At 38.6% G+C, this 23,087-nt stretch overlaps 1 protein-coding gene across 1 annotated transcript in view; it reads left to right on the top strand.

Moving 5' to 3' along the window:
* The window catches only part of SUGCT (succinyl-CoA:glutarate-CoA transferase), a 336,652-nt gene that overhangs the window by 273,712 nt on the left and 39,853 nt on the right, over positions 1-23,087 (top strand). The window contains exon 13 of the mRNA XM_050891832.1: positions 5,744-5,807. Within this exon, the coding sequence (XP_050747789.1) occupies positions 5,744-5,807 (64 nt within the window). The remainder of the gene's footprint in view (positions 1-5,743; positions 5,808-23,087) is intronic.

Here is a 23,087-nt window from a genome sequence, read left to right as displayed (position 1 = left end):
TCCAGGTGAGCCCTATATGTTAGAAGCTGTGTTTGGAAAGAAGAATAATGAAGTTGTTAGTGATAAAAGACAACTTTCACTGGCAACAGGACTTGAAAATACCAGGACTATTGCATTGGAAAAAAGGGGGAGGGGGAACATGCTGATATGCAAAACATTCTGCTGCATTCTAGAAATACAAGACCAAGTGGAACCAGGCACCAGATATGGATACATTTAATATCATTTTCAAATTTCAAATGCGTTAACATCTTTCTATTTGGAAAGAGGTGCTTTTAGGATGTGGGATGCGATTCCAATATGGCATTGTGTTCACAACATGTGCTGTTACTTCTTTAGGGGGTGATTATGGCCATAGCTCTATGTTCAGCATGTACAGGAAAAACAGTATTATTATTTTCTTGTGGTTTGGAGGCACGAGTAGTAATTACATTTACCAACAGCCGGCTATCTTGTGGCTACAAAAATATGGAGAAAACAGTTACATCATTTCCTTTGTGGCCCTGAAAATCCTTTTCACTAAACTCTAGATGAAACTGTGAGAGAGTGGTACCTGTACAAATGCATATCTTGAATGCATGGCTCTACATTAAATAGAATTTTTGACACTTGGGGGGGGCTGACAACATGTTTGATATGTTTCTGATTCCAGCATCTGCTTCGATTGGGATTTGGAAGCTCATTGTATCTTAGGTAGTACCTAGAATGGATTTGAAACCTTGCTGGCAGTTCAAAGAGAAACCGCGTTGTCATGGGTGATTGGTTACGTGCATAATCGGTTACGTTACAGTTGAAATGAACTAACATGATATGAAATGAACCTTATGATAATTGCAAAATTTGCCAGATGTTTACGAGGTGGCCAAACACCCCATTATCCACGTGAAAAAAGGCAGAAACAATGTTTCTGATTCTGCTACCTCGCATTTGTACTGCTGCATCAATAATACAATAAAGTATTTTACTTGCTTAGCATGTAAGAAAGCCATTCATTTTTGAGGGATGCAAGGAAGATTGATGCTTGTTAATAATAATATTCATGATTAATTTCTGTTTTACAACTTTTGTTACTTTCCTGTATAATCTTTTTATCGAAAGAACCCTTTTGTTATCAATTAAGGGACCCATCAAGCATCAGATATTCTTACAAGTTGTGGAGTGTCCAAGAAAAAACAGATTTCTTTAAATCGTCCTGAAGCCATATCCTGTATGATGATAGTTTTTTCTAGCTGTTTTTTAGATAGATAAATAGGTACTCACACATAAGTCCCAAAGCCACCATACGCATTAATAGTCTGTACGTCTTACTACCTTAAGGAACAGTACAGTCACAGAAAAATGAGAGTTTCACCTTTTTCCTTGAAGGATCTCTGAAAGTTGAAAAAGTGTCTTGCACCACTGTATGTACCATATGATCTTGTAAAGAAGGAGTCTTAAGTCCCAAGCAGTCAAAGATAAAGCCCCTATTTGAATCTAGATTTTCAGCCTTGCAAGTCTTTTACATGAAGATGAAATTTAAAATTGTTTCTGCAGCCTTATTGGGTTTTTAATATCATAATTGTATTTCTTTTGAAGTTCATTTTATTCTCATTTTCTTCCTTATATGTCACTTAGCTTTTAAGTGAGACTCAAAAGAGACACAAATACTGAAAGAAAAATTACAAAATTGAACTGAACATGCCCACTGGTAATTCAAATATTAACGCAGAAAAGTAGTGTCGGTTGAATAATTGTTTTAAACAAGGTAAGAATACAAGAAATAACTAGAGTTAATATTTGATCCTCCTTGTGAAAGCAGATGGCTAAGGGATTTTAACTCTGCCTGTTATAAAAATTTTAACCACTTTTTAACTTGCAGTTATTAACAACATTAGGGAAAAGAGCAAAATTAATCACTGAAGTTATGATATCTGAATTACTGTGAGCTTCGTAGCAGCTGATGTAAGTATCCTCCGTAGTTTTTCTCATGACAAGCTAAGAGGAGATGATGAAACAACTGAGAATATCTATGATGAAATATATTAAATTACCCTTGGTTTGCATTACACAAGTAAAAAGTTAAGACCTTTGCTTAAAAGATTCTATGTGGACTTCCTTGCATATAGTATTGGGAAAATAATGTTGAAGTAATTTTTTAATTAATTCTTCTGAGGTTAGAAGACATCATATGAATTGTTCTATTTGCTGTAGTTTGAATAAAGTCATGTAATAACCTATACTGGCTAAATAAATTTAAGATATAGTGACTTCTGTTGGTTTTGTCCATCACCAAACAATATCTTCTTTTTGTAACATGGGCAAATCTGATACTGTCTGCATATAAAATAAATAATCCCAAAGTAGAATTGTAGCAACTAATGATAGAGAATTACATATATTCTGCATTGTATATATAATGTCTATATAGTTTTTTAAATTCACTCTGTGAGAAAACATGAATTTTTTAAAGAAAGATTATGTAGCAAAAGTTGATGCAGGAATCATTATTACAGATGGCACAAATCAGAGCAACCCTGTCTTCTGTTGACTTCAGTAGAATGCAGAGATTTTTTTACTATTTCATGTTGCGTAATTTTTTCTTTCTTGCAAGTAGGACAGCCTTTTCCTTTAGAGTTCTAAGTGTCAGGAGGAAAGACATAAACGTGTATGAACAGGAAAGAAAAAATCCTACATGAACATGTCACAAATAACAGCAGGACACCTTTAGTACTATTATTGAGATAAGATTACAAAATGGTGACATCAGGTTTTCTTTTCATTAACCAGTAGACAGACAAGAGAGGTTCCTTCTTTAATCTACAGGATGACTGTATTTGGCATAAAATGAAATGGTTATTACTGAAAGACAGAATACTGCTTCTGATGCCCTTACAATGATCTCATTATAATCAATGTAAAATGCCACCCAGCCATTAATTTGATTCACAAAATCTCAAATGGTAATACATAGTATAGTAATAGAGTTTTTCTAGCCTGAAAAGTAAGCCGTGTGGAAAAAAAATTTAAAAATGGATCTACTGATGGCCGTCATCTTTTATATGATCCTCTTGATTCATCAGCTCCTTATGCTGAGCTAAGATGAATACAAAGGGGATAGAGTACTCTACCACATCAGAAGGATCATGACCATTTGAGCGGTACAACACAATGGAGGAGAAGGCCTTCAAGTTCTGTCTCTTACTTTGTCCTCAGACTTTCCTTGTCTTTTGATGATAACGGTCATGTACATTGCATTCTTCCAAAGGCTAGGATGCAGTAATCTTATATGTTTCCTTCATAGTTTTTAGAAGGCACATGAGGAGGAGTCAGTGAAGTTGTTTTTTCAATTTCTTTTCAGGAATCCTAATAGTGGAACACATGAAACAGGAAATTACACAGTTCTTTTAAACAGTGTTGCTGATGTGGGAAAAAAAAACCCAGTCTTTCACCAGATTCATTGCTTGGGGGTTGTTTTCTTCAAAAGAAAAGATGGAACTGAGTATACCAATGTAGGCTTAATAACTGTAGAAAATAAGAATAGTAAGAGTAATGACAATTGCAGTGTTTTCAAGAAAATAATGTATCTGAGAGGGAAAATCAGCACCATACTTATGAAAATGGAAAGGAAGCTTGACTGCTTCTTAAGCAATTCTTTTAAAAGGGGATAGAAGTTAGACTGGTGATCCTCAAAGATACTGCAGGCTTTTCTTAGTTCATTCTGTAAAGAAAAGGGAGATGGAATTTGAGTCTAAAAAAGGAAATCTTTTAAAAGTAATATAAGTCTGCCTTATCAGACTAAGAATTTAGGGACCCAGAACACAGAAAGGTATGAATTTTGTGGAGCCCTGGGTAGCTGCTAGAGAATCTGTATGTTTTTCTTTAACCAAATGGTGCCACTTTTAGGTACAGCCTTTAATTTGCCATCTAAAGAACTGCTTATGCACCTGAGTGTGCTGTTGATTTCAAGTTCAAATAAGCATATTTTCTTGCATTCAGGTCACAAATAATCAAGTAAGTGCATAAAGAAAGCCCACGTAAGTTACAGAGAAAGGAGGCCAAACTTTCAATACTGTTTGATTAAGGGCATAACTGGAAAGATTCTAAATATGAGTTAAAACAAGCAATTATGTTTTCCAATTCTGTCATTTGGAAAAAAATTCTGGATGTCTCACTTGAATATCTACCAAAATTGGCGTTAACCTTCCAAAAGAGAAATAGAACTAATGATTTGGTACAGCGCCAAACAATTAGACCAGTGAACAGACATTCTCCCACCAGCATCTATTATGGGAAATATCTGGATTTCTAAATGTCAGCTAAATAGGCTCACCCCACAAGCTAAGAGAAAGCTGACCTGACCTTTTGACACCACCTGTTCAGGAATGGGAATTTCTTAGGCATGCTGTTCTACACAGATAAAAGGTTCACAAAATTTGACCTGGAAAGAATGGTTAAAGGAGTTAGTTTTGTTTAGTCTGGAAAAGAGCAGACTGAGGGAGGATGTGATTACAATCTTCCAGTACATAAAAGAATGTTATAAAGATGCTAGTAATTGGTTTTCTGTGTCCAGTTGGGGAAAAGACAATAAAGATGTTTTATACAAAGCAAAGATATTTAGATTATGTATTAGGAGAAAAATGTCTAATAATAAAAATAGATAATATGGTGCAGACTACATAAGAAAATTGTCATCTCATTAACTGGAAATTTTCAAGAATAATTAGACCAACACCTGTCATTAATAGTCAAGGTTGCTAGTGTTGTTCACGGTGCAAGGTGAATAGGTAGATGTATTACATGATCACTTAACAGTCTTTGCCCATCTTTCATTTTCTGTAGCTGATACATTTGGCAAAGCACTCTAGACGTTGTTACATTGGATAGAAAAATAATTGGTTAATGGGAGGCTTTTTATTTGTAGAGGATACTTCAATAACAAATAATTTTTAAGAATTCTGATTATGTGATTAAGATAACAGTGTTAGAAGGATGGCAGAATAATAGGTAAGGAAATGATAAAGATTGCTTATTGGCTTTGGATGCAGAATTCTATTAACAGAATATGCTATTATTGCTATTATGAACTTCTTTTTCTCTGTTACTTGAGAGTTTTGGTATCATACATTGTTTTCTGGTTGACGTTAATAACAAGGAACTGGAAATTGTGATGAATAATCATCCCGTACAGATATACATAGGGCTGAAGCATGGCATACCTACTCAAAAGAACATAAATAACATCAAAATTATGTCATCTTTCCTAAATGTTTGTAAGAGCTACTAAGACAGCATTTCATAGTGTGATCCATCACGAGCTCAAAAGCAACTGAGTAACAGTGAAAAAAAAAACCCTAGAGAGCATAAGTTATGTATAGGCCTTCAATACATATTGCAGATTAAAAGTGAAAGTGGGTGAAGGTTTTAATTCTCATTCCACGTTGGTACCAGTTGCCTGTTGGTGGTTGAAAGCATGACATGCTTGCAGCTCAGTTTCTTATGTTTGATGTTGGATATAAGAGCTTAAAGATATGTTAGACATGTAAAGTCTTACTGAAGCATTTATTTAGATGCATAAATAGAGAGTAGTGTCAAACATCAGGGCTTTCATTTTACAAATGAGGCAAATTACTTGAATTGTAGCTCCCTGTATTTTCAGATTTTCTGTGAAAGAACATGATAATATTTATCTCTTTTTTCCTCTTGAGTTTAGGAACTGATTATATTTTTTTATTACATACATCTTGGTTTGGTTTTTTTTTTCTAGGTGCTGCACAATGGACTTGTGATGGAAATGAATCATCCAACAGCTGGGAGGATAGCTGTTCCAGGTTAGATGTTTAATTCTTTTTTCTAAATGGAGCTTGAAATTAAATGCTACATGACATCCTGAGTAGTTCTGGAACTCAGCTGAGGACATGACACATCTTCACGTTTCATTCAAATGAACAAAAGTTTAACCAGGAAGACATTTGTGCTCATATTCATTCCGGTAGCAGAAAAATGGGTTAAAATGTGTGTCAGAATAGCTTCTGGTTTTCATCGGTCAGTTGTCATAAAACATGAACATGGATTTGATAATATTTGCAAACTCCCACTGCTAGAAATATTACTGCTAAATCATCTACATGAATATGTGAATCTGGTTTTGATTTAGGTCTATTTTACAAGTTACACAGGCTTCTTTTAGGGACATTTCTGTTGTAAAAAAACAAAAAAAAGAAGAAAGAGGAGGGAAGTTTGTACTGAAGGTTTCATCACACTGTTTCGCTTAATGAGATTAGACATGAAGCTCTGCAATGATGAAGTCTTAAATAGCTATTTTGGATTTCCAAAGAATACAGAAGTAATAAACTAGTCTCTCCTCTTTTAAGCTCTGAGTGGATCAGGACTTGGAGCTGGTGTAGCTTTACTTCCATTAGACTTAGTTATGGAATGGGGTTACGTTCATCCAGAGCCATTATGAACATTCTCATTCAGATCCTCACAGTTGGCTCTGTTTTGACAACTGAGCCTTATCTGATAATCTGCTAGCTATTGGGTCAACTTTTTCTGCTTCTCTATGCTTTTCTCATTCCCAAGCCACATTGAGAATTGTTTCTTCCTTCATTCAAAGCACCATGTCATTTTTATTTTTATAACATCTTCTCCTTACATTGTGATTTTCTGTGCCAAATTCCACCCTCTGACACAGCATCCAGTTGTCATCAATTTCAGTTGACTTGAGCACATGTAGTGGTAAGAAGAATTTGACCCATAAAATTTATCTTAATTTGCACATCCTGGAATCACACTGGGATGCAGAAAGAATTATTTGAAAGAAATCAATCCCACATTAGATCATGTTTTCTGCATGAAGAGAGGGGGTGTTCTGTGTGCGTGTATGTGTATGCTTCATATTTGCTCTTTATCACAGCTTGCGTTCCACGTTTGGTCCCACTAGGCTTGGATGTTTGGTTGATTGTATTCAAAAATGCTTCTCTAATTTAGATGCACATATCTGGAAATAGTAATCCTTTTGTTTTAGTTTCTAACAGAAAAGTAATCCTGGTTTATTTATCCAAAATGAGAAGACTAATAAGGGTTTTGAATTAATTCTTTTTAAAGAAGTGGGCAGAAAAGCCTTGCAGATGGTAGAAAAAGTGCATAAGGTTTTCATGTTGCATACAATGTATAATCTATCTTAGAGAAAGCAAATACTCCTTAAGGGGATAGGTTAAACTGCAAGAAGAGGAAGGAGATGAAAGGAATGTTCTAATGTCTGTCAGCAACGATAGAATGTGTTGGCAAGAGAGTGAGTTTTTACATAGGTAAGCCATAGTACTTCCCAAATCCTTAGTTATTTTTTATTTTATTAAACCAGTGACACTGCACTAAACTGAAATAAATCATCTTAATCTCTAATGGTTTGCCATTTAGATGGGGTTCTATGAAGAGTTTCTTGTATTAAAGCAGATGGCTGAAATGATTATTGGATATTTGAGCAGGAAAAAGAGAATTCCTTCCTTTCCTGGCATGGGAGGGTAAGGAGGGGAGAGACAGGGGAGGGAAGGATGAAGGACACTCATTCAATGTGAGCAGAATGGACCTATTGATATCACTGGAAAGACAGTGCATTACTCTGTCCCAAAATTAAAGTGCATAAGTGAGTTTGGCCACTGTTGATGGTAGGTAATGGAAGTACCCTGGAATTGTCCTGGTCAATGATATATCTGAAGAGTACAGGGAAGAGTGTGCGGAGAAGACCTCCAGTAGATAAACTGCTTCTCAATGACTACTTAAAATAGTAAAAACTTTTTTTTCAATGTGATTATATTTGAATATATTATATTTGGTAGAGAACAACTTTACTAAGCTCTCAGTTTCTGGCTCAGGGTTGCTTATTAAGCAAGATTAAGATATTAATGTGAGTGTTGAAACTGAAGAGACTGAAAATGTCTCTCCTTAAAGACACTGGGGAGACTCTGATCCCAAAATAAAAATGGGTGACTTATTTCTTAACCATGTAAGCCAGATTTTAATGTGTCTTAGTAAATTAATTGGACATCACACTTGAGGCTCTTGACATAGGTCAGACTTGTGCTGCCAAGTCAAGTTGTGAGTGCAGTGACATACACTTATTGAGTGAGAGCATGCTGGCAGATTTCAGCTCCGAGTATCACAGTTGGCCTGTGACCTCTTGGTTTGGAGTAGTCCTTCTCCAGGCATGTCCCCACTTTGAGACTGGGTTCAAATCTGTATATGAATCCTCACTTGTAGATCTTGCATCTTGAAATTCTGAGGGACTTTGCCATTGACTTTAACGTAGACTACGTTTTTAACGTTGGACTTGGTGATTCATACTCCTCCTTTACTTAAATATCTTTTGATATGGTTATTGAATTTGGTTCTTTCCACACCTAGTGAATGCTTTCCCCCTTGCCTTTTTTTATAATTCCCAGCCTGAGATACACTGTATGCTGATAAGCACATCACAAGGTACTGGTGGAACTGGAGTGGGAGAAGTGGCATTATAAAAAACATACTTCTATTCATTTTTCTTTTGAAAATGTGTATTGATGGTAGGAGAGATACAGACCTTGTATTTCCATATCTCTTGCTTCAAGTATTCATTGAAAAATGGCTTTGCACATATACACTGCTGTTACTATTAGCAAGATATGTTAGATTCAAGAAGGGATGTGAAAAAGGGAGTTCATCATGTCTGACTAAGAGTGACTGTATAAAAGACTGTAAGACCATTTTAAAGAAAAATGTGGTTCTGTGGTAGTTGAGTGATTTCATTAGGATAATGTTTCACATATTCCATTCAGTATATTCATGTCATGAAGTTATTCTAGAGCTGACTTGTTGTATACATATACATATACTTGACATATCATATATAGAAGGTGCGACACTGTGAGAGCGCCTCACTTGAGTCCCAAAGGCCTGGCACTGTACTGCACTCATTCTTTGCAGGACTGGTTCATCTGATTGCAGGGCTGTACTAATGAATCTCTGCTGGATCTATATCTGAAGTCTGCTTAATCATCTTTAGTTCGGGGCAGGGCTCCGAAGATGATGAGGAGCTGGAGCAGCTCAGCTGGAGAGGTTGAGGAACAGAGGCTGGTACAGCCTGGGGAAAAGGCAGCCTCAGGGGGGCCTGGCAGCAGTCCCTCAGCACCTACAGGGAGGTTATGAACGTGAAGAACCAGGCTCTTCACAGCAGTGCATGGTGGGAGGATGAGAGACAAAAGAGATTCAGACTGGATATCGGGAAAGTCGTCTTCATCATGACAGCAGCCAGGCAGTGGAGCAGGTTGCCCAGAGAGGTTGTGCAGGCTCTGTTCTCTGAGTTTTTCAAGAAACAACTAGATAAAGCCATGAGCAACCTGGTCTGACCTCAGACCTGACCCTGATTTGAGCAAGAGCTTGGACTGGAGACCTTCTGAGGTCCTTTCCAACTTGGATTATGTTCTTATTCTGTGATTAGCCTCAGTATCTCCTCAATCAGCTCTGTTGTGCTTAGCCCTTTTCATAGAGATCTGGAGGAGAAATGACATAGTTTAATAAAATGGGAAATGTAAAGCACAGAAAGTACTTTTGAGGGCAAAAAATGATAGGGGAGAGATGTTTTATAGAGTGCCAGGTTGCAGATGGTGCTGGACAGCACAGAGACAATACAGTTAAGTAAAGGTACAAAATTTCAAGCAGCTTTAGCGTCTGTGTTAGTCTTGAACTATTTTGCCAGAGAGTAATGGACTTTTCTGAAGAGCGGTAGCATATGGGTTTCTAGGACCCACTGAGTAATTTATTCTGAGTTGCAATGTGGAGCATAATGGATACCAACCCATACTGATTACGTAGGAAAAGCTAATGGATGCAATGCAATCTTGCCCAAACCTTTTCCATTATCATCTATTTTATATGGTTTAGGAAACTCAAATAATAATATTATTCCCAACTTCTGCATTATCTAGTGTCTAATGTTGACTTTTAAAAGCTGCCAGTTCTTTTTTATAGTCAAAAGAATGTTTGTAATACGATTTTTTTTTTTTTAAAGGAAAAAACACAATGCATTCAGCTGTCCCTAACAAACCAACCTTTGTAGAATTTATTAACTAGCAGGAACCTCTGTGAAATAAACCTCATTTCTGACCCCTTCTAAGCCTTAGCGAATTGGGGATTTGGATATAAGCCTACACTTCGGAATCATCTCTCATCAAACAGGAAACAATATAACTGTAGAAATCATGTAAAACACCTCTTCCAGACAAAACAACTGTTCTTAGTTTTGATAATGTTTATATTGTACATTCTCCTCATCCCCATTTCCTGAGTTGATAAACACTATTTCTGTCCTTTGGCCCATAATCTGCATCAAGGATGTCTTTATTGCTCAGAAAGGCCGATTTCATACCTGGCTTTGTGATTTCCTTCTGTGCTCTTGAGATAATGTGTTTGGGGGACTGCTCCAAGCTCAGTTAGGAAAGGCAGTACAGGATTCCTCCTTGGCATAGATTTCTTGGACTGAATTCAGGCAATCTATGTTAATTAATCAACCCACTCAGGAGAAATGTCCCTTTTTCCGGTCTTCTCCTGTCACTGTGCATTACAAATATACTACTGAAACAGGAAAGACATTTTTTTCAGAGATAGGCTTTTCCTGTTGTATGATTCATTAAATGGTGTCGTGGTTCCATGGAGACTAATTGCCATCAATCTCTTAGAAGAATGGTTTTAAGGAACAAGATGAAGAGGCAAGAAATCTAATAGGACTTCCTTACTGTGCCACAGATTTCTTCCTTAACCTTGGACAAATCACCCTCTGTGTCTCACCTTACTAATCGTTTGCAGTTTTTCAGATCTTAGTTAATAGTTGAAAAATACTTTGATTTCTAAGGGAAGGAAGTTCTTGGAAAAACTCTATGTATTATTTAGATATGTATTCCTATTTATTATGTATGTATGTATTTATACTTATTTTCTCCATGTATGGGGAAGACCAGTTATAGTTGTGGAAGTAATAGTGGGGTATCTATGTGTTTGATCAGTACATTTCAATACAGGGAGCAGATATGGCTGTTAGTGATACATGCTATCTTTTTTTGATCATTTAATTTAAGTGTAGTGGGGGAAGCTTCAGTAGGACTAGATATATGGCAGAGAAAAGTGACTTCTGCATGGGGGAAGTTTGCAGGAAATTAAGGAAGTCTGTACTCCAATCCATCGTTTCCTGCAGCTAGGAGATCCCACAATATAGGAACAACAATAACAACATAAAAAATCCCAACAATTTTTTTTGCAAGAACCTCTGCTTGAACTTCTGATCCTGTCTGCTTCTCATCAGGCAGTTTTTTCATATGCATGTGTATGCGCGTGTGTGCGTGCATGCATGTGCATAACTGATGTTGATTGAAAAATTTTAATTTCACTTCACTATTTATGGTACATTGGAGACAAACAGCTTCACCGGCATTACCGTTACCTCATTCGCCTTTTTTAGTCATCAGGGCTGACTGTTTATGTCTTTTACATTCACAGAGCTGATTTCAATTTTGAGGAATTCAGGACCATTACAGGAACTCAGCAGAAATGATGTATGACAGCTCACTTAGCTATCCTCAAAATACTTTAAAAAATCTTAATAAATATATAAACAATATATTCGTACTGATTGCAAAAGCAGAAAAGAGATGGTGGGAATAGCAAGGAATATGTTATAAGCTCAGGATTATGTAGAAAAGGTTAGTCTATGTTTTTAATGAATGATACTTTAATTTGGAATCTTTTAAGATTCCTTTTAAAGTAAAACATAAACAACAAAACTTTTCATATTTTTGTTCCTCTGTCATATGTTTCCAGAGTATTTCTCTACTGTATATTTTAAAATTTGCTATACCTCCCGGAATGGTCTTAGTGCCACATTTGATACTTTTAAAGTTAATGTTTTAAGGAAGAAAAGCAAGCTGTCTCTTATCTAGTTCTGGGACTTCAGTTGTTGGGGGAAATTAAGAAATAGTGGAAATCTTTTCCATCAGGCTCAGAGTAACTGAGTAATGGTACCGACTGGGACCAACAGCGCTGTGTGTTACTCAGGCAGTGGCTCTCCAGGACCGCTGTTCAGGGTGTCTGAGCTGGACTCTCCTCTTGGCAGACCCTAGTTTTTTCTGTCTTTAAGTTGTGGCAATCAAAGTTGTTTTTCCTGCATCACATGTTTCTTTCGAGGACCTGACACTGCTGTATCGGGAGGGGAAATAAAAATTTTTCAGTGGACAAGTGGGGACATTTTCCTACTCTGTACATAATAAGTCAAGTAAAATGGTAGTTGAAGTTTTGCTGAATGTTGATCGGTAATTATACTTCCACTTATTGGAGAATATTTTCTTTATATTTTCCTCCATGTGTCTTAAGATATACTAGGATTTCCTTTAAACTGGACATAATAGTTTCTTATGCAGAGTAAACTAAACAGTGTCACCTTGCTGTTACATGGGGGGAAAAAAAGTTGAAGTATTAACTGAATAGCCAAATAAACTCATTAATTTCCCACCAATGGTGACAGTCCTAGAATTCAGCTTTGTTTAAAACTATTTTTTTTTGTTCTGTTTAAATGTGTTTCTCACTTCTTTCTTTACAAGTAACAGTAACTTAGAAAGTACTTTCTTAACCCTCACTCTGTAACAAGCACAGCCAGGTGCTCACACAGTTCAGGGTGTGTGATTGTAAAGATATATCTGCATGCCTCGGGTGCATTGTAAAACAGCCAAATTACTTCAACACCCATAAATTGTAAGTATATCTTTATGATCTTTAATAATTATTGGATAAGAAAAGGAATCTACTGTCAGCTAAAAAAGTTTGGTTTCATTAAATGTAAAAATATGTTTTAAACATTTAGACAATTTTACTTAATCCCTAGGACACTGAGTATACTAATCCTCATTTGTGTTTCCGCCATGTCGTCTTGACCCAAGCCCTGCCTCCCTGTGAATGGAAAGAATGACTGGACTTAAACTGTTTTCTGTGAACCTAGACTGAACAATTTTATGGTCAGCAGTGGCCATTAGATCATGTAGTTTGCCTTCTTACAGCATTGGACATAGAATTTCATCAATTTACTCCTTTCACGTGTGTTTGACTACAGTTTGTCTTATACAGAAGTTCTCAAGAGATGGAAAATTCATCAAATATCTGCCTCTTTCTTTAAATGCCTGATCAGGTTCATTATTAAAAAACCCATACCATGATTCTAATTCAATATTACCTAGTTTTATAGAGCAACAATATTTTGTGATGTCTTTCTTGAGCTTTAACTACTTTTGTTTTCTCCCCATGAAAGTACTTACATGACAGAAGTCACATCTAGATGACTTTTTGACAAACTATGTAGGGTAATTTGCCCAGGTCTTTTCAGGTCCGTTGTGTAAGCAAAGTGCAGCAGCTTTGTAACTCTGTCTTTTTTATTGCAATCTGTCTACTGCATATTTACAGGAAAAATTTGCAGTTGTATAGAGTGCATCACAAACCTCCTACCTGACTCTGGGCAAGTCCTTTAGCCCATGAAGTTACATTTCTCATTTCTTCATCCAAAAAATTGAGATAATAGAACTCACAAGTAACTACAGAGCATAAATATGCTCATTTTTTTCCAAATTATAATAATGACAATACGTGAAATTTGATGCTATGCTTTCTTTGTAGTTTATGGAAGAAAGGATTGGGTAGAAATGAGGGGCAAAATAAGGCTTATACAGTTAACTTTACTGTTCAGTTGATTAAGAGCCTACCACCAGTACATAACATGTACCTGTTGTAGGTTAGAAAATTTAAATATATTCAACTTTTTTATCTGTAACTGCTAAAGTAGGGTGTATTTAAGTTCTCTTAGTCACTGCAAACTTGCAATTATTTTTGCTCCTCTTCCTTGTACTTCCCACAGCTCTTTCTAGTAACGTCCTGCCCAGAAATTAATCCCATGTTGCAGCAAAATCTCTTTTAAAAAGACTAGTATTGCCTAACTTATAGATATGAGGTGTCTGCCCATGCAGGAAAAATTACATTGATCTATTTAGCTGTCATGCTGCATTTCAAGCTCATGTCTAATTTGCTTGCCAGTTTAATCCTGAAGACTGCGTCATCATGACTATTTCCAGATATATACTTCCATTTAAGTGCCTGCATTTCAGGTTATTTTTCTTCAGATACAGGTTTTTTTCCTAATATGAATAGAAAAGAGAGCAATGTTTTTGATGCTTCTTATCTCTCTAGCTCCCTTTATGTGGTCAATGAAGACACAATTTGATTGGGTAAATTTGAATCCAACAACCTCTTTACCTATTCTAAAACTTGTGCCTGCTATTAGCGTTGATACGTTCACCAGCGAATCTTCCTTGCATAAAAGCCCTGCTTCAAAACAAGCATGGTGATTTGGACCTGAGTCTTGAATATTCCAAATGATGCCTTAATAATTTGGGCTATCAAAAATAAAGCATTGCTGCCATCTCTTTTGCCCCCTGCCATTTTGCTAACTATTCTGGAGCTCTTTTGGGGTTCTGGGAGAGTGGGAAATTCCCAAGACCTTTTCAAAATATTTTATGACTACATGTGATTTTTTTTTTCCAGATTTTTATTTAGCTGATATTATTCACCAAATTTGATCCAAACTTGCAAATATTGTTTTGCTAAACATAAACTTCTTTTTTTTGGCAAATAAAACTAGCTTGTCCATCCTATCACTGTGTGCAAAAGGTTTAAACCAAGACAGAACAGATGTGGACTAGCTTAATCCAAGGTCTATTGAAAACATTAGGCATTGGGTCAAGACTCCATTAGAAAAATCTTCCTGACACAGAGTCTGTTAAGGTACGGAACAGAGTCCCGTAAGAAGACACAGAATCCCTGTTTCTTTGGCTGTCTGAAACTAGACTGAACATAGCAGTAAATAAAAACAGTTTACCCATATAAAAAGCAGATAATTGTTCTATTAAAAGGGATTGATAAGTTAATGAATTTTAAAATTTGGTGTCAGTTCATTGCTTTAAATTAAAGTTGTTTAGAAATTATGCCTGTGGCAGGCTAATAAAAAATTTATATTGATTTGTGTGTAAGTACAGTGTTCCTCATGGGTTTTGAACTGGATGCAGAGATGAAATGAGGCAGAGGCTTGCAGATTAGAACAAGCTTTTTAATATTCTTTGCAAGCTGTTTTTAGAAACATCACAAGGAACATAAAATCAGGCCCATTTGTGAAGAGAGGCAGTACGATTTACAAACAAACATGTGGGGCAAACAAAATTTCAAAGCTGATCATGCACAAATACCCAATTCCAGTTGTCCAACTTGCACATACTGAAAGCACATCTGCATGCACACATCTGCTGTTCCCAGCCCATGAACACAGCCATACTTACACAAGCTTTTATAAACTCATAGCGATTTGATAGTGTTCTAAAGAAATTACAAGATTAGTGCTAAAAAATTAAGCTGCATTTCTTTGACTATGAGATTTAGATTCCTATATGAGTCAATCTATGATGAAAACTGCTCTGTCATTTGCTGAGTTACATTTGGGAATTGCTTTCTCTTTCTCGAAGAACTGGGTAGTACAATTTTCAACTGGAGTTGAGCTAGTGATTTTTCTTTTGAGCCAGGTTAAGTTCTGGTGATGCCATGCAGCCATTTCTTCCTAGCTTTACTGTCCATGCAGTATGTTTTTTAAGTGTCACCTAGTTTGAACTATTTTGGATTACTGAAATGGCCAATGAACTTGTCTCCCTGGAAAACATACCTTTTAAAAATGGAAAAAGTTCATATGATGGGGGCACGCCTCAAATATGAGTTTCATATAGGGAGAATTGTTAGCTTTCAGGTCTCATTCCTCAGCCAGAACCTAACCGTCATCTGGGCTCCCAGCACAATCCTATGTCATCTTCTCAGCCGCCTGAATCTTAAGAGGCTGAGAAGCTAAAGCAAAACAGCTGGGGGGCACTGCCCTGGAAACATCGGTGGTATCTGTGCTGTGCCAGGGATCAGAAGGAGTTGTGCTAATAGCAGAGAAACTAAAGTAGGACCTACAGCACACAGGACTACACTGCTTGAGAACAGGAGTCACTGTTCAGGCTCAAAGCTCACCTTAGGCAGGTGCAAAATCTAACAGCTTTGACCAAGAAACTGGTGGTTCACAGCAAACGGCATAGTGTCAGGGTCGAGAAGAGAAGGCTTGTACTGAAGGACCACGCTGATGAGAAAACACAGGGAATGAGTTGAGGAAGGAGGTGATAGGAAAAGACTACAATGAACTGTGGCCTTGCTAGCACCAGCTGGTGCAGACAGTTCCCCTCCTTAAATTGATCTTTGCTAGTTGGTGTCCATGGTTAGTCAAACCAGCATTCTGAATTTCAGAAATTCTGTAGTAGCTGTTATGTTTCAGTTCTGGTTAAGGTTCAGTGAAAACTTCAGAATAATAGGTCAAATTGAATTCCGGTCTGAGGCAAAGTAATGATTAGAAACTCTTTTGGTTTCATGTGTGGTTTGTCTCTTGGGATACAAGTTTTTGTGGAAGTGCTTAGAATACTTCATTTAGCAAAACAAAAAACTCTGCAAAGGTGATCACTTTCTATACAGCTCTATCAGATATTTCCTTAATGATATAGTGAGTTTTATACTTCATCATGTGAATGCACCACTTACTATTTCGTATGTGCAAGCCAGGTGTTTATGTGAATAAATGAAGAGTGTACAGTTCTGTTTTTTTCCTTTGAATATGCCTGCATTTTAAAATCTGTCCTTCATCTCCCAATGGGGAACACTTTAGGGATCAGTAAATTTGGCAAAGGAGGCTCTTTTGGCAAACATTCTAGTTTTCACATTTATTCATACTTAGAGGAATAGAGAAGATAAAGATGGGGCATAGATTTTTGTGTTGGTAGTAGTTACCTTTGCTACCTTCCTAGATAGCTAGAATAAGGACTAGCGTTGTAATTCCTGAAAGGGAATTTTTACTTCCTGACTACTCACAAATCAGTCCCCACTGTATGATTTAATAGTTGTTTTATCTCAAAAGTGAACGCACAGTTTAATAGCCTAACCTTCTACTCCTCATTTTTGCTTGGATTTCTTGAGAAAAACATCAGAAAATGTTGACGTGTCCTTTTGCTCCTCATAGGTTTGGGTACCATGCTGTAGCTTTCACCAGCTCTAAAAGTGTTGTGAGAATACATGGGTAAAGTGTAACTTTGGTATAGATGCATGGCAATGTTAGATTGGAAGATACTATTTTAACCTATCCTTCAAGTAATTCTGTAATACTGACACTGTAGAGAAAACTACTGGGAGGAAACAGGAGAAACTGGAGGATTAACTCAGAATTTAATAGAAAACCCTTGATGTCTTCCTATGAAGCCGTTCACCTTCTAAGAGTTGTTATTCTGACCTATTTTAAGTCTTTCAAAATGTTGGCTAGTGTGGAGATAGCTTGGAACCTTCCTTCCAGTTGACTTTAAGAAAGCAAGCAATACCATGTTCACTACTTTAATGACTTTTAGATTCTCACTGCTAGATGGTTCATTGCTCAAAGGAGCATCAACCACCACCAACCTCCATGTGGCAATCTGTTACCATTTCCATGAATTTGCATTTACTTTCAAGATTTTTCTGTCAGATCAAGTCTTGTTTTTTGTTTTTTGTTTTTTTAATGAGGGAATTTTGCAGTCAGTTGTTCTATTGTGAAGCATAGCATATACTTCTAGTTTTCAGATATTTTCAGAGATTGGTATTCTTTTCCCCAGGTGTACCCACATGTGAATCAAAATGCTTCATTGATTGTATTTAGAAACTATGTCTGAGGTCTTATCTGACTCTTGGAAACCAATATTATACTGGGCACCAGTTCCAACGAAATATAATAATATATTGTACTTCTATAACATAATTATATATTACACCTGCATATCACATATGAATGTATATTATATACTGTTATAGAACATAACAATCTTGATACCCATGGAGGTTATTTGATGTTAAACTGTAGTGAGAGAAGAATTCGGTAGTTTCAGTGCATATAATTTATAAGCAAAGGTGATTCAGAAAATTCAGAAATCTGAATATTTTGTGTTTAAAATATTAACTTTTTTTTAATAAAGTGTTGTATGAAGGAAATTATTGTAAGTGAAAAGAAAGCTAACCCCTCGTATCATATTCCATTTTTTATCTGCTCATCTTTGAGCAGTATTTATGTGTAATTATAATTATCTGTGATATCAAATACAGGGGGAAAAAATCATTATTTATTTATAACCAAGATTTCAAATATTGGGTACATTCAGGGAATTTACATGCTCTGATGATTTGTGGCGATTACATTGTTGAAGATAAATGCCTTAGAAAGTTGTGGATAATTTTTAAACTCAAGATGAATTAATTAAACAAATGTTGTCTTATTTACAGTAAAGCATGTCATCAGTAAAAGTGCTCTGCTCTTTTTTGAAGACTTGAGTTCTATTTTCAGGAGCTTTGTCATATAATTTTTCTAAATTTACTGTAATTAATGAGAAGTAATGATCAGTAATCAACTTAAATGTACCATAAAATATGGAACCTAATATATGCAAGACAAAATTTAAGCATTCCAATTCATGGTACATTTTGTAGTATATTGACTGATAATTACACAGAGATATTAAGAGGATCCATTTGTAGAGACTTTAAAAAGTCAAGAGGTAAGATTGAAAACTCAATCATAATTCAGGAAATTTCTGTCTTCTAGTGCTTAATGTCTCTACCTGAAGAGTATTTAGTAGTTCAAAATTTACTTCTATATTTGAGTAGTGTAACCATTACCATCTCCTATCTTGTAAAAAGAAATAAATCCTGCTGCCAGTGAACAGGGCATTTGAACCAGCAGTTTGGGGAGGAAGGACTGCATATTGGTTTGCTCATTGTACTGGCATATAGCCGATTTCCACTTTGTTGCTGCTTTTAGCTACTTAACTAGCAATACCTATGGGCCAAAGACACCAATCCAAGCAGGAATGTGATTATACTTAATTCAGGAGTTATTTCTGGGTGCAGGTGTACAACTCACATAGCCTTTGAAAGACTTACGACTTTTTATTATACATGGGCTTCTTCCACGTCTCATATTTCCAGTCTTTCCTAAATATTGCAACTGTGAAATGTAACGACTGAGGCATGCTGGCAGAGAAAACAATTTTGTCCTGAACTTTAGGATATAATGGATATAAAGTTCACTTACCAGTGGTATTCTCCCATTGGTAACATTCAGCCTATAATAAAAAACAAGGTGATTGAATGGATTCACATCTATGTAGCTGTAAGAGAGCTATGTAATAGGAAAAAAGGCAAATTATTAAGACAATGTACACTCACCAGAGTACTTAACACTCTTACATGACCACTCACCATATGGGATATAACATAAATTGTATTTTCTAATGCTATTGCATCTATTTGACAAAGATGAGAAAATATATCCAACTAGTTCTTCTTTCTTCTATACTCCTACTTCATAGGCCTAAAAGGTGGATTTAGGCCATATATATTGTGTATTGTGGTTATGTTATCTATATGATGCTGAAATTTATTTTGTCTGTGTAAACAAGCAGTTAGGTTTAAATTTATGCTTTTTTTTCATATTTTGTTTTCGAATCTTGTGTACTAGGGCTTATTGCCCCCACCTCCACCCAAGTTTCTTTGGCCTATTTTTCTTCAGTAACTTCAGTTTGTCCCAGACAACTGTAATGTGGGTACATGCCCTCCATATATTGTATGCTAAAGGAGATCCTGTGCAACTGGACATGCTCAGAGTGCCAAATACACTGTCATTTTGGATTAGAAGGAATTAATTTAACGTGAAGGGATATAATCCATACAGCTCTGATGAGAGTGGCTTCCTTTATTATGTAGACTAACAGTGTGCTGGGTGAAGAACTGGCTGAATGGCATGGCTCAAAGGGTTTCAGTGAACGGGGCTACATCTGGCTGGCAACCAGTCACCAGTGGTGTTCCTCAGGGTTCAATTCTAGGGCCAATTCTGTTCAATATTTGTATCAGTGATCTGGCTGCAGGAGTTGAATGCGCCCTTAGCAAGTTTGCTGATGGTACTAAACGGGGAGGTGCTGTTGACTCCATTGAGGGACAAGAGGCCTTGCAGAGGGATCTGGATAGATTGGAGCATTGGGCAGTCACCAATGGCATGAAACTGAACAAGAACAAATGCCGGCTTTGCACCTGGGACAGAGTAACACCGAACACAAGTCTAAATTGGGAGAGGAGTTGCTGGAGAGCAGCCCTGCAGAAAGGGATCTGGGGGTGCTGGTTGAGAGGAGGCTCAAGAGGAGTCAGCAGTGTGCCCTGGCAGCCAGGAGGGCAAACCGCATCCTGGGGTGCATCAAACACAGCATAACCAGCCAGTCAAAAGCGGTGATTGTCCCGCTGTATTTAGCGTTGGTGTGGCCTCACCTTGAGTACTGTGTGCGATTCTGGGCCCCACAATTTAGAAAGGATGTTAAGGTACTTGAATGCATCCCAAGGAGGGCACCAAAGCTAGTGAAGGGGCTGGAAGGCATGTCCTCTGAGGAGTGGCTGAGGACTCGGGGTTTGTCTAGTTTGGAGAGAAGGAGGCTGAGGGGTGACCTCACTGCTCCCTACAGCTTCCTGAGGAGGGGAAGTGGAGAGGGAGGTGCTGATCTCTTCTCCCTGGTACCCAGTGCCAGGACGCGTGGGAATGGCTCAAAGCTGCGTCCGTCAGGGGAGGTTTGGACTTGACATGAGGAAACATTTCTTTACCGAGAGGGTGGTCAAACCCTGGAACAGGCTTCCTGGAGAGGTGGTCGATGCTCCATGCCTGTCAGTGTTGAAGAGGCATTTGGACAATGCCGTTAATATCATGCTTGAACTTTTGGTCAGCCCTGAAGTGGTCAGGCAGTTGGACTAGATGGTCGTTGTAGGTCCTTTCCAGCTGAACTATTCTATTCTATTCTGTTCTGTTCTGTTCTATTCTACTCTTTTTCCTGAAGCAGGACGTCCTCCTGAACTAAATGGTTGCAAATCTTTTGGAGGTAAGCAATACCTGTTTAATTCCCTCTGGATTTTTTTTAAATCCTTGTATTCATTTCTAGATACACTTGAGCCATGTCCCTTGGAAAAACATGCTAAAACAAAAGAGCCTGAGAACAACAGTACTCCATCAGAGAGAAGGTCCATCTGACCCAACACTCTGTCTCCAAAGTGGCCTACCATCAATGTCTAAAGGAGAGCATATGAGCAGTGCAAGTCTACTTCTGTCAGGGTCCTGGGGGTGCTCATAGGCCTCAGTGGCTGGGACCGGCCTCCCCTGGGACCCCCACCCTCACCGACTCCTGCCCAGGGCCCAGGGGACATGTGTTGGCCCAGCCTGGGGCCTTCAGTCCCTGCCCGAGCGATGGATGTTTTAGTTGTGCTCGTCTCTGCCCCTGTCTCCTGGATGGGCCTGGAACCTGCACTGCAGAGAGCTGCTCTCCTGGATGGAGCCCTCAGACCTAGGTCAGAGCTTGTCAGGCATAACTCTAGGCATAACATAGCATAACTATTCTGTCCTGTTCTATTCTATTCTATTCTATTCTGTTCTGTTCTATTCCCTGCGCTAGCCATGAGTCGAATAACGATGAGTCGAATGTACATTCCCTGAAATGCCAGGGGTTTTTCAGCTCCAAAAACACTTCCAAGGACACATAACACAAAGGTTACAAGTGGAAACAGGGATTATTTTTTTATTTTATTTTTCTGAATCTGTTTCAGAGCCGATGCTCACAAGCATTGACACAATGGCCATGTGCAGGCAGGAGCAGGCTGATGCGTTCTTCAGTTTAGCTTGCAAAAACATCCTTTGCAGCCTGGCAAAGGCCACTCACAGAGCTACAGAAAGTAGCAGCAGGAATACAGGCCAAGCAGTCCCTGTTTCCTGAAGAGTGAGAACGTGAAGAATGAGGATCAGGACTGACCACACACCAAAGAAAAAGAAGAAGAAGAGGAAGAAGAAGAGGTGTGTGGTACCATGGGGTATTTTCCAAAGTATGACAGGAAGCGATGAGAAGCAGGCTTTTGGCCTTCCAAAACTTGCTGCGCCGCTGTGCTTCTTGGGCAGTGATGCATGAAAAGCGCTGTCGTGCCTGCCCTGCGCTTGTATTGCACGCAGGGAGAGCTGCAAAGTGTCAGCTGCTGATGGGGCAGCAAGCGTGGAGCCCTTCCAAGCCCGGGCTGTTTTGCACAAGCAAGAACCCCTGGGGAAATGGAGGCAAGGCAAGAGCAGAGCTCACTCCCGCTCCAAACTTGCAACGGGCAAGAGAGCCCGAGAGAGCCAGGGCACCAGTGGTGCCTTGGAGGTGCAAGAGCAGCAGGCAAGCAGCTAGGCGAAAGGGCCCAGAGGAGCCCTGCAAGGGGCTGTGCTCCATGCTAGAGAGGACAAGAAGCAAGGGCCGGGGGCCTCCCTTGGGGCCCTCCCTGGCAGTCTAGAAAGCTTCCTCCCCCCGGATGCGGGGCACGAGGGCCACCTGCGTGGAGCATGAGCAGCAGGCACCTAGCCCAAATGGCCCAAAGGAGCCCTGGCAAGGGGCCGTGCTCAATGCTGCAGAGGAAGGCAAAAAAACCCCCGGAGACACTTGCTAGCCCACCGGGGGGGAAAAAAAGCCTTCCTCCCCCCAGCTGCAGGGCACGAGAGGCCATCTTCGTGGTGCATGAGCAGCAGGCGGTAACCTAGCCCAAAGGGACCAGAGGAGCCCTGACAAGCGGTCATGCTCAATGCTGCAGAGGAAGGCAAAAAACCCCCGGGGACCAGGGCCAATCCGCCCCGGGGGAAAATTCCTTCCTGACCCCAGAGCTGGCGATCGGCTAGTCCCTGAGCATGTGAGCAAGACCTGCCTCCTCGCTCCACAGGCTGGTCACGCCTCCCAGGAGATGCCCAAGCCCTATCCTCCCTCAACCTGGAGCCCTTTCAGGGGCTTGCAAGAGTGGCCAAATGCCCCTGGCGTGATCGAGCTTGGGGGCAAGAATCCTTGCTGTGCCTGGTGGGACACCAGTGGGTGCTCGAAAGCACTGGCACCCCTGGCAACTTCTGTGCATCCCATTGC

The sequence above is a fragment of the Gymnogyps californianus genome, chromosome 2, assembly GCF_018139145.2.
Source record: "Gymnogyps californianus isolate 813 chromosome 2, ASM1813914v2, whole genome shotgun sequence".
NCBI classification, from domain to species: Eukaryota; Metazoa; Chordata; class Aves; order Accipitriformes; family Cathartidae; genus Gymnogyps; species Gymnogyps californianus.
This window is presented reverse-complemented; position numbering and strand designations above follow the sequence as displayed.